Source organism: Cryptomeria japonica, chromosome 6 (genome assembly GCF_030272615.1).
Source record: "Cryptomeria japonica chromosome 6, Sugi_1.0, whole genome shotgun sequence".
In the NCBI taxonomy this organism is placed as follows: domain Eukaryota; kingdom Viridiplantae; phylum Streptophyta; class Pinopsida; order Cupressales; family Cupressaceae; genus Cryptomeria; species Cryptomeria japonica.
Window position 1 is genome coordinate 93,056,735 of NC_081410.1, and position 24,047 is coordinate 93,080,781.

General features: G+C 39.6%; 1 protein-coding gene across 1 annotated transcript in view; it reads left to right on the forward strand.

The window, feature by feature from the left end:
- Positions 1-24,047, forward strand: part of LOC131039694 (uncharacterized) — a 122,898-nt gene that overhangs the window by 51,145 nt on the left and 47,706 nt on the right. Inside the window, exon 3 of the mRNA XM_057972491.2 lies at positions 14,959-16,351. Within this exon, the coding sequence (XP_057828474.2) occupies positions 14,959-16,351 (1,393 nt within the window). The remainder of the gene's footprint in view (positions 1-14,958; positions 16,352-24,047) is intronic.

Below are 24,047 nucleotides of genomic sequence, written 5' to 3' on the forward strand. Positions count from 1 at the left end.
ACTGGTTCGTTCACCTTTGCCAAAAATGCTGTTGTATTCTCTTCAGAATGGGTTTCATTAGGAACCTTAGCCCTTATCGTTTCTCTCAACCAATCAGGAATGGTTGACTGCTCCACAATATTTTGATCAAATCCATCATCTCTCCCTCCTGGGCCGGTAACTATACCATCAAGGAAAACTACTGGGGGCTTAGGCTCTTCAACTTCTGTGGCTGCATTAAAAACTTGTTCCTTGTCCGGGCTTTGGACAACTTCTCTCATTATTTCTTCAATCAAAGGAGAAGGCACTCTCACTTCATTATTCCCCATATCTGTGTCCATTTCTTGTTCTTCAACTGCATTCTGGTCAGGCACAACAGATTCGGCACTCAGAATGGAATGACCTTCATTGGACTTCAGTCTCTCCCCAACAACTTTCTTCCCCTTGGCCTTTTTAGAGCTTGCAACTAATTCCTTCCTTTTCCGGGACCCAACACTCTTTGGATTCTGAGCATTGCCTGCAGAGATACAAGGGTTGGAAGACATAGAGTCATCCTTTCCCATTAAATCATAAGTCAGGGCAACACCTTTGTACTTCAGTTGTTTCGTCTTCTCAGATGTCCACCACTTGGAGTATTCGACCACTGATCTCATAAGGTCTGCCAAATCTGACTTCTCTCCTTCTGACCAATCAACCAAGGCCAGTGGCTCATTCCTCATCTTCTCAAAGTCCGACTGTTGAAGCTCAGGACTGTCTTCTATTTGATCAACAACTCTGAATACTTCCATTGCTCTCGCCATACTCAAGGGAATCCTTGATGAAAATTTTCTCCTGATTTCAAAACTATCGGCTGTATTAGCCCAATAATCTTCCAAATCAGCTCTGTGCTCAAATGTCATCCCTTCTACCTTTTTCATCTTATGGAATGGATCAAAGTTCTTTCTTGCTTTGTATTGGTAGAAAGGGTACCAAGCCAACTCTTTCTCTGCAGTGGCAGCGGCTTGTGATGACGGGCATGTCTCTAGTCCATTTCCAATCATGAGAGAGGATGTTCTTGCCTTCTTCTGCTTATCTCTTTGTACTGTCACATAGCCCTCTAGTTGCCTCACAACTTCTAGTAGCACAACTCCGTTGGTAGGGTAGACTGGGAGCTTATAGGGAGATCTGAAAAACCCCTGAATCCTGATATAGGTGAACTTCGGGTATTGAATATACCAATACTCGAATCTGCTTATGAAGTCCATAGACTCTTGAGAGTCTCTGATGTAATCCACCTTACAGTGTTCGTGTGATGTGCATAAAAAATGTATCATTTATCCTCTTGAAATGAAACTTTTCTTCCATGTGTAGTTGGGGATAACAATCATAGACAGGAAATTGATTCTCTTTATTTCCCACTTCCCCTCTACAGGTGAGGCCTCTGTATCTATAAGTTCTAGCTAGGGAATAGAACAAGTATAAGCTCATGTAAAAGGTCCTATCCACCTCCAGATTTCTCAGCTGGCTGTCTAAGTTATTACTTATCATCCGAGCCCAGTCAACCATCTTGACTGCATTCATTATCTCGTTTATGAAATAATACATCCAAGGCTCAAATGGAGCGCCTTGGGCATTACCCATTATTCTGTTCAACAGGACAATCATATCTCCAATATCCTCTTTGAAATAGGCCTTTAGCAAGATCTTCCTTTGTAGTTTGGAGGCACCCTTTCTTGGCTTGTCCAGCCAGGAATGATTAATGATAGCGTCGTACTCCTCCAAATGGTCTTGATACATTCGATCAACCTCATCCTTGGTCACATATATAGCTTTATGATATTCTGGAATTCTAAAAGCTTCCCTTATGGCCTCATCACTGATATTGGTCAACACTCTTCCATCTGGTGCCACAATATCTCTACTGACAGGGTTGTAGTGCCTAGTGCACTCAGCTACCAACTTCGTGCACTGCATGGTAGGGAGAAAGCCGATAGCATGCACAATACTACTCTTCATCTTTTTTCGCGCAGTCATAGTAGGCACAAGGTTATCTAAGCCGAACATCCGCTTCTTGAACTCCCTCAGATTGATATGCCCAAGGTTGGTATTGCTGATATTTTTTCATTTTGAGTTCATTCTCGATTCAAGAGGAGCATCCTTGTCTACTTGGAACATCATCGTGCCTGAAATCTGCGAATAAACATGAAGCTTAAGTTAGAAATCAGAACTTAGATTAAAAATTCGAGGTTGCGAATGACTAAGTGTTTGGAGCTTTTACTTCATTTTTCATACTTAGTCATGAAAATGGATTTTTCACATGTAAACTCCACACTCTAGGGATATTTATGATTGCAATCCAAAAAAACCAGGTCTTATAAATTTGAAAATCCTCATCCCATGAAAATTTGGATTAATCCACAAAAATCATCTCCAACGAATTTTGAAAACTCAGAGAACTTAACCAACTTCACCTTCGAATGAATGAGAATAAGACAAGAAGGTAGAAGGAATTTCAAGAAAAATCAGAAAATTCGATGAATCTGCCTTCTATCAGCTGGTTTAACTCCCAAAATCTGCAGATACTTGATAAGAATGAGGTTGAAAAACTAAAACTCCTTCAAGAGTTCGCTCAATCTGCAAGAGATCACCTTCCAATCTGCAAAATCTATTTCGAAATAACCCTCAATCTGCAAAACAACTCTCAATATTTCTCCTAACTTGCTCAGAAAGTTCGAACTTTTGTGTGAGAATGAAGAAGTGAAGAAGGTATTTGTAATGAAGTTCGAATCTGTACGCAGATCTTTTCCAATTCATGTTTCTAATTCATCCTCAGTCCATCGTATCCACAAAGAAAGTTTCGATTCTATACTTTAGTTGGCTCGTCATCTCTTCAAGTTCGAAAATCTTCTTCTTGGTTCACAAAGTGCAAGTTTCTAAACTGATTTTAGTCTATACATCCGAACTTGATCTTGAGATATCTTCTTTAAAAGACTTTCTAATTTGGAACTCAGTCCAAAATCGCCTCAATCTGCAAATATCTTTTTTTTTCAACCCAAGTTTCTATTTTACATTTCCAGCTCCCATTCGAACTTGATCTTTCAAATATCCTCCTAGAAACTTTCTAATTTGGACCTTAGTTCAAATTTCATGAAGATTTGGATGCCATCACCAAGGAATATTCGAACTTGCTGTTGACCTTGCTTGACCTCCAAGTGTAGGGCGGACTTTCTAGCTCATGGATCTAACTTATTGCAATGTTGGGCGAACTTCTATCATCATACTTTTCAAGGCAGACTTTTGAAGTACCACCAAGGGTGGAGTTTAAGTGTTGCTTTGAAACCATCTTCTAGGCGGAGTTTGGAGAGATAGGCATCTTGGGCGGACTTTCTTTACTTATAAATCATCTTGCATGTCCAAGTAGGGCGGAGTTCTTCTTACACTTCATAGGGCAGGGTTTAAGTCTTAGGCTCCACTACTTTGCTTGGGGGGGGGCGGACTTTTAGATTCTCTGCATAGGGCGGAGTTTCTTGCCTTGAACACCTTTCACTTCATCCATAGGGCGGACCTTTTGATGCATCTCTACAACTTGGGCTGACTTTTAGACTACCTCCAAGACTAGGGCGGACTTTTGGAAGACTACCAAGAGGGCGGACTTTTAGTCTACCTCCAAGGCGAACTTTCTTGCCTTAGACTACCTTTCACTTCATCCATAGGGCGGACCTTTTTGAGGCATCTCTACAACTTGGGTGAACTTTTAGACTACTTGCAAGTAGGGTGGACTTTTGGCATCTTCATCATCATGCATGGGTAGGGCGAAGTTTTGAGTGACTACCTCCAAGACTAGGGCGGACTTTTGGCATCTTCATCATCATGCATGGGTAGGGCGAAGTTTTGAGTGACTACCTCCAAGACGAGGTCGGACTTTTGAAGACATCTCCATGAGCGGACTTTGAGCTGCATCAAGCAGGGCAGACTTTTGAGTGACCACCAAGGCGGACTTTTGAGGATTCACCAAGAGGGCGGACTTTTGAGGCTTCACCAAGAGGGCGGACTTTGAAGACTTCACCAAGAGGCGGACTTTGAAGGCTTCACCAAGAGGGCGGACTTTGAAGTCACCTGCCATAACACTCACCATCAATCATTAGCCAGACTTAGAAAATATTTGGAAAAAAAACTTCAAAATTCCACAATTTCTTCAATTTTAACAAGATTAGCTTGAAAATTGAAATCCATACCGAGGCAAACCATCTGAAGCATCATGACCCCTAAAATGTAGGAACTTAGCTTTTTAGGTCAAAACTTGGAAATTCTCTATCGCGATCGAAGCAGGTCAGTGGTACCAGTGCAAACTCTAGGTCCCCACTTCGAAAAAGCAAAAAGCAAGCATCCCTAAAAAATAGGGAAAACTTTCTAAAAATAGCCATATCGGAGATCGGGCTAAAAATGCCAAAAACGAAACTTCCTAAAAAATAGGAAAAAGCAAAAAAGAAAACTTTCTAAAAGTTGTTCAAATTCGTTCAAATCAATTGCGTTCTTTGTCCTTTGGCCTTTCTAGGCACTTTGACAGTATCCAGACTTTGTTATCACTTAGTTTGCACAAACTGACTTTCAATCCTTAGGACTCAAACCGTTCAAAACTTGATAGAACCGAACAGAACTTGAAGCGGAAGGCCACGGGCACTAACAAAAACCCTAGAAAGAAGGAAAGGAGAGGGTCCCCATTTGCAATGGGGTGATGTGTGAAAAAAGGTCACAACAGTACCTAATAATATCATCAGTCAATTACACATACAAATATTTTGAACAGAATATTATTCTATTTATCAACCCAAAATACTTCTCAAAACATGAATGGAAATAATATTAATGTTCAATTCACAGGGTACACTAGAAATCCATACTATGATTGACTCCAAGTGACTTCTTGTTGCTTCCAGACCATCAATCTGTCTTCTGCGTGTGTAGTCAAATTCAGCCTCTTGTATGCAAAAGTCTGCCACTTATCACAACTGTCTTTGTGCCAAATGAAGGCTGCCTTCTTTGTTAGTCAACAAACTATTGGGTGCCAATGCAATGGTGTCGAGACCCTCTTATCGTCACCCCTAGCTGATAAACACGAGTGAAGAGAGCTTCTGGCTTGCCCTTTGAATGAGGTCTCCTTGGTCAGAGCGAGTGCTGCCAGGCTTTCTCTGTTAAAACCCAATCATGCCAGCCGATTCCTGTGAACACTACAACTTCTTTGTGAAAGAATGATCAGACAAAGACTCCACAACAACAACTTATGGCCTTCTAATTGAATCGACATGATAAAATATGAATATCAAAACTTTAGAGTGAGTGGCCAAATATTGAATGAGAATTGTTGGCGGTAGAAAGAACAATCATCTGCAACCAGGTTTCATCTAGCCCTTCTATCAACTCTTGAAGGTTTTCATCTCTAGAAATCTTAATTCATTTATCAAATCTCAAGCATGCCCAATACATCATTAGGAACCCCTCATAAAGACCTCTAGGGAGAATTTAGAAGATAGGCCGACTTGCTGGAGAAATATATTTAATAAAGTGATAGTATAATAATACTTTGTTATTTAATTAAATTAATTAATATTAAGCCAATCATATGAATATTTTATTTATATTATAATAACTTAATAAAAATCAATTTAATTAAATGTCACCTTAAAAATTGGGAACATTACACACAACTAATCCAATACAAAACTAAGTCTGTTTGGATGTCCTAAATCGTGAGTAAGCAACCACTCATTTAGTTATAGTCTTAGCCAAACCATACAATATAAACAAACTATAAAAAGTTTGATTATATCTAGCTGTTACAAAAATGGTCAAGTACAATTGTTATTAGTGAATTCTCAGTAGCAGTGAGCATAGATGGAACACTCGCAGAGTACTCGGCAAGTTTCAAAAACTCGCCGAGTTTTTGAGCTCTGCGAGTTTTTACGACTTTAACTCGCAGCAAAAACTCGGCTAGACTAAAAAAAGAGGCCCAAACATGTCAAAAAATTATCAATTTTTGTTTTTTCAGGTCAGTTTCATTCTCTTCATCAGAATATACACATGAAATATAACATTTAAGTATAAGTGGCATTTCAATATGCCTTTTTCCTTTCTTATACTTTATAACACCCGATGCCTTTATAAAATAATAATTTCAGTGTTCCACGGGCGTTGGGGATGGGGGGACGCGTTTCCGAGATGGGGGGACCAAGGGCCTAAGTTTGGGGACGGCGGGGGGACGGCAGCGGGGGGGGTGGCAGGGTGGTGGTGATGATATAGTTATACATATACATATAATACTTGAAAAACTAGTTTTGAAAAGATGTATGACAGTATTATAGTATAAGAATGACATTTTCAAATGAGACTATAGGAAATTTGAAATACTAAATCCAAATACCAATTACCAAGATTTCTAAGATGTGTTGTTATATGGAGCCTAATCAGACTCGGCGGTTAGATTTTCCCTACTTCTATCGACGTGGTTTCCCCCTATATTTTTCAACGGGGGTTTGGGGGCAGCGCCCCGCGAGGCCAAAAATACTTTTATTATTTTCTAAAGGCGTCGGGTGTTATTTTTCTATTGGCCCACGTCCAATTAGAGTTACCCCTTAACCCCCAAAAAACTTAAAAAGCCACTTTTAAAAAAAAAATTAATTTTAAACATTGCATATACGTCGGGGTGACAGGAGACGTCTCTCGAAGGACAGGAAGACGTCCAGACGTCTCCCAAGGAGACGTCTCCACATCTCCACGTCTCCCTGGGAGATGCGAAGACGTCTCGGCAGCGCTTGGGTGGCGGTGGCGGTGGTGGACGGCGCGTCCTCGTCCCCAAGACGTTTCTTATGGGGAGATGTGGCCAAAAAAGGGGGGGGGACGCGTCCCCGTGGAACACTGAGTATTTTTGGCCTCGCGGGGCGCTGCCCCTTGACCTCAACTTGGGGGCGCTGCCCCCAAACCCTCGTCGAAAAATATCGGGGGAAACTGTGTTGATGGAAGTAGGGAAAAGTTAACCTCCGAGTCTGATTAGGCTCCATATAACAACATAATTAGCATTGAAGAAATCTTGGTATTATACATTTTAGAGTTGAAAGTTTGAAACTATGAGTATGAATGATGAAATTTCAAATATTGCACGTTTGTAGATCTCCACCAAGATCTAGACCTATCTCTCTACCCCTCTTTTTCTCACCCACAGACCCCGGCGAGGGGTGCTACTTTCAACCTAATTTTAATTTGCAGATGCTTGGTGGCAAAGTTGGGGTGGAAATACCCCAAATCTCACAAAATTTGCCCTCAGAATCTTATGTCAACCTTGTAGTTCATCCAGTTGTGAGCACAATTAGAGCTTGTTTGAAGCGATCGACACGAAGAAGAGAAGCAAGCTAGCTCAAAAACACCTCCATGACCTTGCCTTTGTGCAATATAATCTTCGATTGCGCGTAAGGAAGGTAGAGGAAGTAGTAGGTGGTCCACTTGACTTGGATGATATAGATCCTTACAATGATTGGACATCACAGGAGCAACCTCCATTGTTTTCTGAGGATGACAACACTGATTTGGAGAGGCAAGCTATGGAGGAGGAGGGGGGTGGATTTGGTTTCACGCTGGATGACATTGAGGAGGAAGAGGATGAGGATGAGGAGTCATTGCCAGTGCCACAAGTAGGTGGAGACATAGCTTCATCTAGGATGGAGGATGAGCCAGCCATACCGAGCAAGGAGGCACAGTCACGCCCATTGCAGATTTCTAGGACTAGACCCTCTAGTTTTACCTCTCCCCTAGTTTTAGCTAGAGCTGGGAAGAGGAGGTTGCAATTGTAATTTGTAATGATGTATTTACTTTTGGTTTTACAAAAACTACAAACTATTTTGCTTCCAGCCATCAGCATTCCTCACGAGGATGCGATTTGTAGACACTTTGCATTTAAATATATCTAGAATCAGCTTGTTTCTTTTGTTTTATCATTTATTGACTCATTGGATGCATCTTCTCATTAAATTTTGCAAAAAAAATGCATTTTTTATTAAAATTAAGTGTGTTTTTTCGTTGCCGAGTTTTTCGCCGAGTTTTTTTCTTAGGGGCTTGGCGAATCGAGCCGAGTTGCGAGTAGTCCAACTATGGCAGTGAGGATTTGTATGGTCAGTTTTTCAATGTAATAACTTCTTGGGAAAACACTTAATTCCTCAGCATCCACCTTTCATCCACGATGACAACCTTATAACTATTTTTCCAATCAAGAAGTAATGGTGGCATGTAGTTTGATAATTGCAAATGGGAATGATCAATTTATTTTAGCTGTCCAAGTAGAATCCAAGGGTGAGTACAAATGGTTTGCAGCAGATGATGCCACCAAATGATTTGGCAACAAATAATGTAGCTGACAATGGAATTAAATAACAGGATATTGGTGGCTAGCTGACTAAATCATATTAAAAGCTAATTCATAGAATCAATCAATGCCAAAATGACAGATACTTATATGCAAATTTTGGTCAAGCCAAATTGGCTGAATACAAGCAGATGTGTCTGCCAAAATGATAGATTGTATCACTCAATTCCGATACACATCACGCTGGCAAATAATATACCGAAAATAAAATGGATCTAGTGGATAAACTAACTAGGATCTTTTACAATGATTATTTGGCAAATTCAGCTTATTGAAAATGTTATGTTGAGGAGTGGAAATAAATCAGTACCTTTGTATGATACATTGAAAACCAAAATATTGAAGAAGAAATACACCATAAAAAAACTGACACTGGAATCCAACATCAAACTAGAAATAAATTGATAATTATACAAATTGTACACTTAGTTGGAGAGGTTATGACTTGCTGAAAATAGGGACAAACTGTATTTTAACCCATTGATATTTTATTGATTCTTTTTGATGGTTCTTTACAGATAGTAGAGACCAATTTTGACCAAGTACAGCTTCAAAAAAACTGTGATTTAGGTTTGAAATTGTATGACTCTGCTGGAGGCTAGTATGGCAGGGTTAAAGGCTTAGGAAAATCTTACAAAATCTGCACCAACGTACTAGTTTTCGTGACCCAACTGAAAAAATACATCTCCTCAAATAACAAGTATGGCCAGCACATTGTACAGCCCAACAACAACAACAAATGTTCACCAGCTGTACAGCCCTTATCAGAGATGGTATGACCACCAAATCACCATAAGAAGGGCTGCAAACAAAAACGAAGTTTTTCAGCCAACATACAGTGAAGAATAGTGCAACTTCCTGCAGTTATAAATAGTATGGCATATAGACTGACAAGTCTCACCAAAGGCAACAAAATATTAATTTTATCTTCATAAACCCAAAACTGAAATGCTAATTGGAAGCAACATGGAATACTAGAAATCTTGAAAACTGACAAGCTATAAACCTTATCTAATGGAGTACATTGGCAACCCTTGAGTAGAATTGCACTAGAAGTCTAGGAGTGTTTTTGGCTTGAAAGTAGCAATACCAGAGGGTTTCTATCCTTGGGAAAGAAAGTAGAATGCACATTCATTCTTGGGAAATGAAACTGTTCAAATGAGCAAGAATACCTGCTTTGAAAACATTCCTCCCTTTTTTGAGAAAATAATATTCTTTTTGTTAATTATTTCCTGAAGGTTATAAAAATATAATGAAGTGTCCTTTTTCACTCACCTTTTGTACCTTGGGTCTAGTGACACTTTATTCATTCACTTATAATAGACTTTATATATAATTAAATATGAGTCGTCTTTTAATTTATATTTGAATTACTTTTCAACAACAAAATATACTTAATTAATTGATTTCCCCTTTTCCACAACTCAACCTACAATTTTTTTAATGAAAAATAGGCTAACAGTCATTATCAAACTTATGCTAGAGAAGGGGACATGACATATTCTTATATTAGTGAGATCTTATCTTGAATCACAAAGTTGTTTCTTAATCTTGTAGATATTGTCAGCAATGCCACTCTGTTTCCTCCTCGAAACTTTGTTGTGACGTTTTCACACATCGCCCCATTGCAAATGGGGACCCCCCACTTTTCACTTTTTAGGGTAGATGTTTTGCCTAGGTTGCCTTGGTTTAGCAGTAATTTCCTAGTGTTTGCCTTCGCTTATGAGAGGATGTCATGTCAAAATGCGAAAGGGTGTTAGAATTGCAAGAAAATGACCCTAAGTGTCAAGTTGCCTTAGCGCGTCAATTTATCTTTCTAGGCGTTGAGTTTCAATTTTGTCTTGAATGTGAGCGAAAATGATAAAAATGTTGCAAATTGGTGTGAATCTTGTGCTAGAGTGTCAAAAGTCCATATAGGAGTCATTTGTCCACTCCTAGGAGGTAGAATAAGTCAAGAATGCACAAAGTCTTGATGGACTCCTGTTTTCCACCCCTCAAATCCAATTAAAATGTTAAAAGTCCCAATGGAAATAGGATTTCAATTGAGCTAAATGTGAAAATTTGATAAGTTTGGGCTTTTACAGTGTGAAAACATCACTATCCCGATAAAAGACGTTTTTCCCCATGAAATTAAGGCAAAAAAGTGAGTTGTCCCCATGGGAGGTGTTTTTACATTGAGTTTAAAAGGTGAATTGGACTTTGTATCGATGGAGCATGATTTTCCACTCCATTTTTGAGCAAAAGAGTTGATTTTAATGATGAAAATGGTCTTTGTCCCGATGAGGTGCAATTTTCCCCTCATGGGCAGTATTTTTGGGGAAAATCTCGATGCATCTGGATTCTCCATTGAGGTTGTCCATATGGAGTTCGTTTTTCCACTCAAGGCGCATGAAGTATCTTGATGACCCATGTTTTTCCACTAGGTTGGTATTTTATAATATTTATCCCACATTCATTGTGGACTGGAACAAAATGAGGTAAGAATGAATAAACATGCAAGGACTTGAACAAGTTTATGTGTCTCGATGGAGGTCAATTATGCACTGGGGATAAAATGATGGAAAATGACAAGATTTTCATGTCCAGATGGGGTTCGATTTTTCCCTAGAGGATATTTTGATGGAATTTGACTAGTTTTAATGGGATTTTGAGTCTCGATGAAGGGCAAATTTGTTGAGACATGGACCAGCTAGGACTCGAACCTAGGACCTTCCATACGCTGCTGGAGTGCTCTACCACTGAGCTACTGGCCCCTCTTGGACCAGTCCATCGTCGGTCCAGGTGTGGCTTATTTCCAACACCAACACCCCCCTTAAGCCACACCTCTCGTGTGCTTGGGGCTCCTAGCCTGGACCTGGTTCTGATACCATGTTGAGACATGGACCAGCTAGGACTCGAACCTAGGACCTTCCATATGCTGCTGGAGTGCTCTACCACTGAGCTACTAGGCCCTCTTGGACTAGTCCATCGTTAGTCCGGGTGTGGCTTATTTCCAACACCAACAAAATTTCCACCATGGGGTATTTTTACATGAAATGATCAAATTTATTTGTCCTGATGGCCATCGATTTTCCCCTAGAGTGAATTTGGGGATGCAAGTGAATTAAGTGATGGAATTAATTTGTTCAGATGAGGGTCGATTTTCACCTCAAGGTTATAATGTGCGAATTGGGTGAATTTAAATGAATTTTTTTTTCTCCCAACAAGGTTCAAATTTCCCCAAGTGGCTGAAGATTGAATTCAAGTGAGATTTTTAAAGTTAATGTGTCCCAATTAGCATCGACTTTCCCTTAGCATATATATTTAATGATCAAACAAGGTGAAATTAATGCTGTGTCGAATCCCAATGCAAGCCGATTTAGCAAAACTTTTATCCCACATTGGCTGTGTGGTGACTTTACAAGGTAAAACATGAATAAAGGACCCAGTCCAACGCCTATATTATATTATATTGTGACTGATTTGACAGCTAGAGAGCTGGAAGAAGACAAAGGGAGGTTCACTACAGGTGGAAGAAGGGCAATTTTGTCCAAAGCCCTTTGTGGCGCCATTGTTGGGAGATAGTTGGAGCATCTAGAGGTGGTGCCATTGCTGATTGAAGACATTTTTTCCTAGCTGAGACAACATTCCCAGCCACCATTGATTTGTATTGTATTGTTCCCAGCCCTTGTTTGCTGATCGAGTGATTGCTTCCAGCCATTGTTTATGCCCAGGCATGTTCATTTCCAGCTGATTGGGTCAAAATCATACCAAGTATATGAGGCACCATGATTGTTAAGTGATCCCAGCCATTAAAGTTGCAGTTGCAGAGATGTATTCAGACATCAAACTCAGAAAAATCAGACCTGAGAACACCATTACCAGCCATGGTCTCAGACTGAAAACACATCATTTCTAGCCAAGTGAATGCAAGTCACATCAGCTACATGAATTGTGCCATGAGGGAGATGATTTCCAGCTGATAGAACACGATTTTCAGAGATGTTTTAGACCTTTAAACTCAGCAGTCAGACATAAGGCAGCAAATTATCATTCATTTTCCGAGTTTAAGGATGCATTTTCAGACTTAAGCATCAAAATCAAACTTATCCTAAGTCTGAAAATCAGGTTTTCTGAGGACAAATTTTCCATATTTTGATCAAATATCTCGTATTTTCCAGAATTTGTGTTACCTAATGTTGAATTTCTGATTTTCATGAGCTTACAATTAGAACCTTAAGTAATTCTGGAAAATTATTTGCGAGGACAAAGTGAGGAACATTGAAGTGCCCTGATGGGGTTCGAATTTCCACTCCATCAAATGGTGATCAAATCAAATAAAATTTTCAAAGACAATGAGTCCCAATGAGGGTCATATTTCCACTCAAGGGCAGAATTACAAAGGAAGGGACAAATAATTCAAATGAAGATCAATAACAAAGTAGTCCCTATTGGCATCAAATTTCCACCAAGTGAAGGAATGGACAAAGACAATGCAGATGTTTTGGGAACTGATCTGTGCCTATGATGATCGATTTCTCACCAAGGTTGAAACAAAGTTTATCCCATAGGTGTTTGATTCAATGTTTGTTTGTTTTGTAGGTCTGCTACAAGGAAGGGAAGCATGATGATCTGGGCTTGAGGTAAAGGAGGATGTGGCTTGCTAGGGTACCAAGGGCTCAATACTTCAAAGCAACAAATGATGGAGGGTCGGTTCCAAGATGACTCTACATGCATATTGCAAGGACAACATCACAAATGCGAATGAGGAAGATCAACATTTTGGAGATTGGAAGAGGATTTTAGGACAAGGATTTCCAAAGGCAAAGATGTGGACTAGATCAAACATGAAGAAGACTTCACCTTGATGGCGAACAAATGAAGGGAAGCAAGTTCAAGACATGAGCACAAAGGGTTTCACATCAAGAAATCAGGAACTACATCAAGGAATTTTAATATCAAAGAGTGCCAAAGAAGGGAATATTTCAAGATCGGGAAAATTTTCCAAACATGAGGATGAAATTGTTTGAGGTAAAAGGGCTAGTTAATTAAATCTACAAGGCAAGTTGAGGTGGCATTCTCGGCAACATTTGTCCAATCAAAGGGTTCCAAGTCCGCCTTCATTCAAGGAAGGAACAAGTGACACATGGTGCTACATTAAATATTATTTATCTTACTTACCCTCATCTCTCATTGGCCAATGTAATGGTGGTTGTAACAAACCCTAATAAGGGTTTCTATCTTTCGATCTTGGCCATTGATTGTGAATCAATCTGAGCCATTCATTGCAATGAGACTTCTATATAAGGCTCAGCTCTCTCATTTGTAAAGGTTAATAGTTAGCAGTAGAAGAGTAGGAGAGTAGTTGCTAAGGCAATTAGGAATTAGAAGTCAGAGTAGAGTAGGGTAGGAGAAGAAAAAATTGTAAGACTTGTAAATGAACATACTCTTTTCATTGAAGATATGGTGAAATGTTTTGTTTCAACAAGTTGCACGGTTTCCAATTCTCATTTCCTATTATGTTGATTAAATGAATGAAAGATCTTGTGGATGATTAATGGCGAAATTCGCATATCCATACTGCTAGCAGTTTGTTGATTGTAAACTTGCCTTGCGTGGTCAACTAGAATCCTTATTCAAGCTTAACTTCAATTTCTATCCACACATTTATATGCATTGCCTTGATGGTGTCCATGTTGTTGTTGGTAATTTGAACATCATACATTTACCTTAGAAGATTGCACTAGCTTTGTGGAGTTGTTCATTGATGTCAAAGCAAAGTCTAGTAGGATTTCACCAAATCATTCACTACATCCTACATTCCTAGGATTAGATTAGACTCTCTAAACCCTTTCCTTTTGTTCTTTCTTTGTTATTTTGAGTTAGTCCCAAGTTCTAGCAACGTCCAAGTGTTCAATGTAAGTCCCCTTGTGATACCAGCAAATCACATCAAACCATAGAGCTTATCCACACGTCGAGACTCGACATTACAAACCTTGGAGTCTTCCAATTGATCACATAGTTTAGCATTAGGGAAGCTTTTGTTCAAGAGAGGATAAGATACCTTAGTGTGATTTGAAATTTGAATACTTGCATCCATCTCCTCAGTGCTTTCTCTTTAGAGCACATATAAATTAAAATATAATGGCTTAATGGCTTCGCCATCAACCACTTTCTATTCTGTTTGCAGCAATTTGATTATCATTGCTCTTTTTAGGCTCTTGTAAACCAGTTTTTCTTTTGACTTTCACTAAATAGTATGATTTCCAATTTTAAGTTTTTTCACAAGTATGTTTGACTTTTTTTGAAGTTTCATGCCAATAGAACACTCTCTTGCACCTTTATGTTCTGTGATGCCATTGGTGAGTAACATGTATAACTAGATATCAACTCTCCCATAGTTCTGTTTGATGATTAGAAAACAATGGGAGTAACATAATTCTCTGCAAAATACATTGTTTTCTCATATCTATTGCTCATTTTCTTTTTTGTTCCCTAATCAAAAAGTTGATTTATTTCTTTCAAATAATTTTACAAATGCTTTCATCTTTTTGTATGGAAATTATGCTGTAGGTTTTGCTTCAAAAATTATTAAAGTTAGCTGTTTGCAGGTTTCTACCACATGGATCAATCACAAAAGAAGGATACTCTTTTGCAAGACAAACTTTGCAAAACATACATGGGACTTGTAGAAAGCCATCTTCATTTGGGTTGCCTGATGTGCTGGGAAAAAAATTCAAGTTTCAGTGTTCGCAACAAAAGTCATACTGGTGTGGGGTAGAACAGAAGTATGGGATTGTGTGGAAGCACTCTTATAAACAGTGTTCTCTTTCAACACTTCTAATTGTTTCCAGACTTAAAGTAGGTTTTTATGGGGCACAGAGTTGGAAAGGGTTTTCTGTATTAGCACAAAATGCTGGCATGACTTGCCAGGTTCAATCTACATGGACAAGATTTTCATTGACATATGGCATTAGTTGGCCTATGTTTCAACCCATAAGCAGGATTGCTCGTGCTGTGAGCTTTACATGTTGTAGATCAAATATTGCTTCTCGTGTCTTAGCTGTTATTATTGGACAGGCCTCCTTTGCACAGAGTGTGTTAGCTGAATCAAAAACAATGCAGACATTTAATCCTTGCAGCCCAGCAAATAACAACTATAACATTTTGACCTCATTTATCTGGGCCATCATGGAAAGATTCATGTTACTTCTACGGATACTGTACTTGATGACTTTATTTGCTCCAGCTGTTGCAATGGCTCCCTTTGTAGACACTTTTGGAGGAAATTATAGGAAATTATGGATACACATTTTACATTGCTCATTGGAAAAAGCAGGTCCGGCTTTCATCAAGTGGGGTCAATGGGCGGCTACACGGCCAGACTTGTTTCCAAATGATATTTGTGATCAGCTGGCAAAACTGCATTCAAAGGCTCCAGCACATGGATTTTCCCATACAAAAAAGACTATTGAAAGTGCTTTTGGTCACAGGCTTCAGGATATATTTGAGGATTTTGAAATTGAGCCTGTAGCTTCTGGTAGTATTGCCCAGGTACACAGGGCTGTGCTAAGATTTCAGGGTCCAGGTCAGGAAGTAAAGCCTATGATAGTGGCTGTGAAAGTAAGACATCCAGGAGTAAGGGAAGCAATCAGTAGAGATTTTATGATAATAAATTGGGTTGCAAAGGTTTCCAGTTTTCTGCCTACATTACAATGGTTAAGACTTGATGAAAGTGTTCAACAATTTGCTGTCTTTATGTTGTCCCAAGTTGATCTTGCAAGAGAAGCTGCACACTTGAGTCGATTTCTTTACAACTTTCGTAAATGGAAGGATGTTTCTTTTCCAAAGCCATTATATCCTCTTGTACATCCAGCAGTTTTGGTAGAAACCTTCGAACAAGGTGAAAGTGTTGCACATTATGTCGATCAACCAGAAGGAAACTATGTTGTTAACAGTGCTCTTGCTAATATTGGCACAAACACTCTTCTTAAAATGGTTCTGGTATGCTGCTTATTATTTTCATGTTCCCACCTTGCAGTGCCTTTTTCATGAATAAAAATTCATAAATCCAGAGTCAGTACACAATGCTGTATATTTTTCTATTAAAGGTTTAAAAAAACATGTCATTGCTGAGAAGCAATACCTGTTTTTGATTTGCAGAATAGAGTTTTATTCAAATTATATATATGAAGTTTCATGTGATGTGATAAAAGATGTTATGTATGAAGTTAAATGAAAGTCATCAAATTTCACAAAATAAGTTTTATTTAAGGGAGAGTTGTAAGTGGTATATAGGAGGGAAGGCTCTATGGTAAAAATTGTTGGAAGAGAATAAACATGTGAATTGAGCTGAAAATATGTATGTAGTATTATGGAATAATACCTAAAGTTGGAAATCAATATTTAGAGGGATAGAGTTCCAAGTGTCCTGAAACTTATAAGAAGAGCCTCACTCCTTATATCAGCACCCCTCACATGCCTTCTTACTACTTGATATTTGCTGTGGATTATGCATGGCTTCATACTTTTGTCATAGCTATATGTATATGTAATGATTTTCCTTGGTGCTTCCAAGCCCACCATTCCAAACAGTGAGACTAAAATCCCTCCCTAGCTAGCTATAATGGTGCCCTTGCTAAATTAGACATTGGTTTCTTCTTCCACATCTATCTGTATTTCCAATAACCATGTAAGTACCTTTATATCCACATTAGGCTCATATGATAATATTTACAACCATATGTGTTTATGTCAACAACAATCATACGAAAACAAAAGCTGCAAATATCATCACATGAGGCCATTTTGAAACTACGCCACAAAAGAGGAAATGAATAGCCTTCACCTAGCATTATCTCCTAAAAAAGGTGAAGATTTCATTTTTAAAGTTGAACTACAAGAACTGGCAGGAGTGGCTTTGACATAACAAAAAAGAGTAGCTGCAACGTGTATAAAGAGAAATAGAACTCCATGTAAAAATAAAATAAGAAATGCCTATACTAATGTTATTATCCAAAATAGTTACAGCTATTTATTCAAACCCAAAATGCATCTGTGATATCCTTGTATGCATCTTAAGGGATTCAATAAAAGTTAGTCTTCTTTCATATTCTATGATTGGTTTGATCATTAAATGCCTATACTAAGGTTATTATCCAAAATAGTTACGGCTATTTATTCAAACACAAAATGCACCTGTTATATCCTTCTATTCATCTTAAGGGATTCAATAAAAGTTAGTCTTCTTTCATATTCTATGATTGGTTTGACCATTTACTAGGTTGACTTTCAGGCATGTTGATATCTGAGCCCCTACATTTGTAGTGGTCTGGTATCTGGCTGATCTTCAGTCCTTAAGTGCTCATGTTATTGAAAAACATGCAGCCAATACTGAGAGGGGGGGGGGTGAATCAGTATTGGAGAATTTTAATAACTTAAACCCACTTTCAAAGTAAATATAAGAATGCAAGCTAAGCACATAAAAAGACACATAAATTTTCTCGTGGAAAACCCTTTCGGGTAAAAAACCATGGCACAATAATCTCTTCAATAGCTTGAAATGGGCACCAACCCAGATTACAAGAACATCAGGAGGGCACCAATCCTCTGCTCAGCACCAACTGAGAATGATTACCAAACAAAACTTTTGAGAGCACCAACTCTCTTACAAAATGAATATTGAACAAAATGGAATTTTCTTCAGCTCTTTGTCTGAAACCTTCTCACTCTCTACTGTATGATATTGCTATGAAATCTCAGCACACAAGAGCATAGAATTATTGAATGAAACCTTTCGAACCAACCCCTCTTTGTAATTTGAAACTCTTCTCCAATTAAGCCACATATCTGCCTTAGCGTATTTGCAATCTTTTCAATACCGAAGTACTTCTTTCTCAAAAATTACACACACAAGGATAATATGCAGTATAAGTATATCTTAAAAATATCTCTGTCTCAGACTTGGCATACGTATATTCTTCCAAGTAATTTTCACCAGCTCAAAAAAGAACAAAACTTCAACAACAGATGTATATTTTTTAAACCTCTCTCTCTATTCAATGATATTCAGCTCAGCATCTTCAAAGTTCGATGCAACCACACCAATATCAGCCGTCAGAAGCATTCACACAAAAAAAACGGCTGCTATCATACTCAACCATTAAATTCACAACTTTATTTTTAAAAGAACTGAGTTCAGTTTTTATCGCTCCACCACAAAAATAATATTAATTAAACTCGATAATTGAACACCTCTTCAATTTCACCACAGCCTGAAAATAAATCATCAGCTGAACAACGTAGGTCCACATAACACATAGAAAACGGCTCATAAAATCCCACACACTGGACTCCTCCGATATCTTTTTGAAATTTATCCCCATCAAAACTTTTTAACATATCCTCACATATACTTTTTTAAAAAAATGTCTTCCAAAAAAAAAGGCTGCCATATATTATATTCTGACCACTTACGCCCCAATCAATAAGCCACAAGCTTCTCAGTCCACGATTTCTTTTCACCTGTAGAAAGGGCGCTACACAAAAAATGGCTTGCACAGAAAAATTAAAATGTTTCACGCCACTTCAAAAACATGATGACACACTGCAAAATTCACAGAAATTTAATAGGAATTCCCACGAACTTTAACTAATATCAGTTTTTTTAAAAAATGATGTAGAAAGCATCCAAAATAATAAAGAACCACGACTCTTAAGTGGTAGAAAATTAACGGCAGCTGGAAAGACTTTGTGTTCCCACGATTATCATATAGAAAAGCATGGCCTTGGAAATAGACGACAAAGTCCAGAGAAAACAATTCATTAATTTCCCATCTGAAAAAAAAAGCCACGTAGGTAAGAAGTCAAATCTCGATTCCAAAAGAAACTCCAGAAGTAGTCCCCTTTGAATTGTCAAACAATGACATGGTAATCAGGCTGACTAAGCACTGACACAATGATAATTAGGCACACAGCCAATTGATGCAGACACCCAGGCAGCTCAAGTTGGTCAAGCTGGTCAAGCACACAAGCAAGCGAGCAACTCCAATAAACTTTGAAATTATCCTGACATCAATGACACAAATATCCAACAATCTGACCCATTTTGTCATTGATGGCAACTCCATTACCAACTGCAACTTCCTGAAACCAAGAAAACAGATCTTAGCTGGTCAAGCTGGTCAAGCACATAAGCAAGCAAGCAGCTCAAATAAACTTTGAAATTATCCTGACATCAATGACACAAATATCCAACAATCTCCCCCATTTTGTCATTGATGACAACTCCATTACCAACTACAACTTCTTGAAACCAAGAAAACAGATCTTCTCCCCCTGAGATCGTGCTCCCCTTTTGACATCAATGATTGATCCAATCCTGCAAATAACCAGAGGCTGATACAAAAACTGTGATCAAATCTACAAACATTAAACAGGGGCTAAAGATAATGCAATATAGTCTCCCCCTGAGAAATACAACCCTTCAAAGATGGAGTGAAACCACTCCCAACTGCTGTCTTAATCTCTCAAAAGTATCTCTAGGCAAGGGCTTTGTAAAAATATCTGCAAGCTGATTCTGAGTTGACACATATTCAAGCTTCACTTGCTGATCGCTCACGTGTTCATGTAAGAAATGACACTTAATTGGAATGTGCTTAGTTCTAGAATGCTGACTGGGATTCTTAGATATGTTGATCGTGCTTGTGTTATCACACAAAATAGAAATGGGATGACAAAAATCTACCTTAAAATCTTTTAAGGTTTGCTTCATCCAAAGGACTTGTGTACAGTAGGAGACTGCTGCTATATATTCTGCTTCAGAAGTTGAAAGTGAAACAAAAGCTTGCTTTTTACTGTGCCATGAGACCATACACCTACCAAGGAAGAAGGCACTTCCACTTGTGCTCTTCCGGTCATCAACTGAACCACCCCAGTCTGTATCTATGTATGCTCAAAGTAAGAAATCATTTCCACTTGGATACCAAAGGCCATACTCCATTGTACCTCTGAGGTACTTGAATATTCTCTTGACTGTGTGAACATGTGTCTCCTTAGGGGCTACCTGAAACCTTGCAACATAACCTACAGCCTGCATTATGTTAGGTCTAGTGGCTGTAACATATAACAAGCTACCAATCACAGACCTGTAGAGAGTTTGATTAGCATCTGGCGATTCATCATCCCTACTGAGTTTACAACTAGTCACCATAGGAATGCAAACAGGAGTACAATCTTACATTTTAAATCTCTTTGACATCTCTCTAATGTATTTAGTTTGAGAGATAAATATACTTTCCTTAGATTGATGAATTTGTAGCCCAAGGAAAAATGACAGCTCTCCCAACATTGACATCTCGAACTCCTTTTTCATGTTATTTGCAAAGACTTCACACATCTGCACACAATCACTTCCAAAGATTAAATCACCACAATTAGCATGTTTTTATCTTCCTCTTTGATGTTTAGGTTGTTGTCCGCAACACCTCTTCTAAATCCTTGCTGAAGCAAATAGCTGTTCAATCTGTCATACCAAGCACGAGGTGCTTGTTTGAGCCCATAAAGTGCCGTTTTCAGCTTGCACACATAATCTTGATTCTTTGAAATAAAACCATCAGGCTGTTCTACGTATACCTCTTCATTCAAGTCACCATTTAAGAATGCAGATTTAACATCCATTTGAAAGACTTTAAAACCTTTAAAAGAGGCAAATGCTAAAAACATTCTAATAGCCTCTAATCTAGCAAGTGGTGCAAAAGTTTCATCGAAATCTATACCTTCAACCTGAGCATATCCCTTGCACACCAATCTTGCATTGTTCCTTACCACTTGGCCATCCTCATTCAATTTGTTTCTAAAAACCCACTTTGTACCAATCACGTTTTTGTCTCTAGGTCTTCGAACAAGCTACCAAGTTCCACTCTTGTTTATTTGGTCTAACTCCTCTTTCATAGCTGAAACCCAAGACTTTCTTCTGCTACTTCTTCAAAATTCTTTGGTTCAATCATGGACAATAGTGAGATATCATTATCCTCATAGTAGTTAATTTGTCTTCTTGATGCTCTAGGTCTGTCCTCTTGCATAATCTGATTGATAGGATGATTTTTCTCAACAAATCTTGAAGTAGACTTGAGAGAAGTTCTGATTGTAGTTGCATTTTTATCATGTGAGGTTGTAGGACTAGCTAATGCATTTGCTGTACTTGACTGATTTTCTGTTGTTCCATCCTCAAAAAGTGAATCAACACCTTCATTTTGATCATTAGTAGGAGTATTTGCAGCATTGTTGCTTGCTGTCCCAACTTGTGGATTAGTAGAAATTGGCTGTTTGCCCCATATGGGTAAATGATTAAATGCAGAAAGTAAATACACAGAACATAATGGAAATATATTAAATAACTAGTCTCTGTATTAATTCAACAGTCCATGTACATCAATTGCTTATAACATTACATCTGACCTGACTATTCTGCTGATACTAAGAAGGAATGGTATGCAATATATAATACCCGAAGGGGTGCGACCAATCGTCGTGTCCAACTGCCTTTCGGGACGACTAACTAACTGACCGCTGTAACTCATTATTATTGACGACAACATAAACATAATATGACAACATAACATAATGATTATTCCCGGCAACATCAATTATTCCCGGCAACATCATCCCCCCCAAGAAAAGAAGTCGACTCCGGACGACTTAATACAAAATAGAGATGACATTAAACAAAACCAAGGTAGAGAACTGCAGGAACTGCGAATGCTAGTCGAGCGTGGAACTCATACACCTACTGTGTCCTCGCCTGAAAACCCTTTTCTGCTACCATTCGATGCTCAAGTGCGGATTTCACCATTAGTGCTTCCTTTGACATCACAGTCCTCCTGTGCCTAAACCAAACTTGTCTGCAAAACACGCTTTTCAGTCTCAGCCTCCACCAACTGCTACTCAAATGATACTCTCCCTAGCCCATTTGTCCACGATAGCCACCGGCGCTGCCCTCACGGCATCCAATTCCTGGGTACGCTGAGCTAAGTCTCACGCTACTACTACCTCCAACCTGGTGGTTAGCTCCTCTCGAGCCCTTTGTGCATCCACTAAGGCAATCTCACGTCCAGTCGAGACATACTCCAAGTTCCTCAAGCGTACCATTCCTACCTGGAGGTGGCCACAACCCTTTGGCACAAAGGCTAGGAGACACCTCAAATCCTCCATCACACTCCCCAAAGGCTAAAAACTGAACTGAATAACTCCCTGGTGTCACACAACTACGCGGACCTGCAAATGCCTTCCCTCACCAATGCTTAGCTTTAGGCTTCCTTCTCACAGTACGGACAACCACAACACTTACCGTGACATCTCTAATGCCCTTCGCCCAACTCCAACAAGTGTATTTTAGCTCAAAAATAAACTGGGGGTCTGGGGGCAATGCCCCCAGTGGGGTCGAGGGGCAGTGCCCCAGCGAGGTCTGGGGCAGCGCCCCTTGCAGGGTCTGGGGGCAGTGCCCCAGGTGCGCTTCCTGTCGTAGTACAGGGTGAGGTCGAGGGGCAGCGCCCCCGCCGCCAACACCAATTTACAACCCTCAGAACCACACGAAAGTCCATGGCGCACATCATTTCTGTGATATTTTAAGATGCAAAATCCCTTCTTCTCCACTCTAAATTTGCAGTGTCCTGGCTCCGGACTCCATCGAATGATTTAAATCTGGTTGTCGTTTTTTCTTTTTTTTTCTTTTTTCCTGTAATGTCTCTGATGGCACCCTGGCCATACAACCTCCCCGTATGGTCAACAACAGCACTGACACCTCCAATCGTACGGCCAGCTTCCCGTGCGGTCAACACCCCTCCATTGTACAGCTGTCTTTGTTTGTGCGGTGCTGCGTTTATGTTTGCGTTTTATGTCTCTGCACTCCGCACCTTTATTCCTTGCGGCAACGGTGGTTTCCACCGCACAGTGGTCCACCGTATGGTGGTTCCACCGCAGGTGTTCCCACCGTCGGTGTTGCCACCGCACGATGGTGCTATCGTACGATGGTCCTACCGCCGGTGTTGCCACCGCACAGTGGTTCCACCGTCGGTGTTGCCACCGCATGGTGGTGCTACCGTACGGTGGTTCCATCGCCAGTGGTCCCACCGTTGGTGTTGCCACCGCATGATGGTTCCACCATGGCTTTCTTCTTTTCTTTTTTTTTTTTCAGCCATACGGCCGTAATTTTTATTTTTATTTTTTCAATTTCCTAATTTAGTTGTCTAGAGAGTCTTCGGCTCGGGTCCCCTGTCTCTGGGATCGCCCTTCATCCTTCTCGGTTTTCCTCGCCCAAGAGTCTCCTGCGTTGGTCCCGTGCCTCTCAAGTCGCCTACCCGGCCTCTCGAGTCCCCTTCCATCCTCTCGGGTGTCCTTCCGGCCTCTTGGGTCCCCTGCGCGCTTCGCGTGGTAGGGTTTCAATTTGGATCCGTTGGTGGCGAGTCTATTTTCAATGGCCATCTGGAGACCTGGAACCACAAATTCTACAGGGACCACGGTCTCCTTCCCGTACATAAGAAGAAGAAGAATAATAAAGATTTTGAAGGCTGCGGCCTTCCACACAGGGTTCCAATCGTTGCCGACACGAATGATCTTTGGATTCTCTACGTCACCCAGGTTTGGGGCGTCTCCCTTCCAATATTCTCTGTATTCCGGCAGGTACACCTCCTCTGTTGCTTGC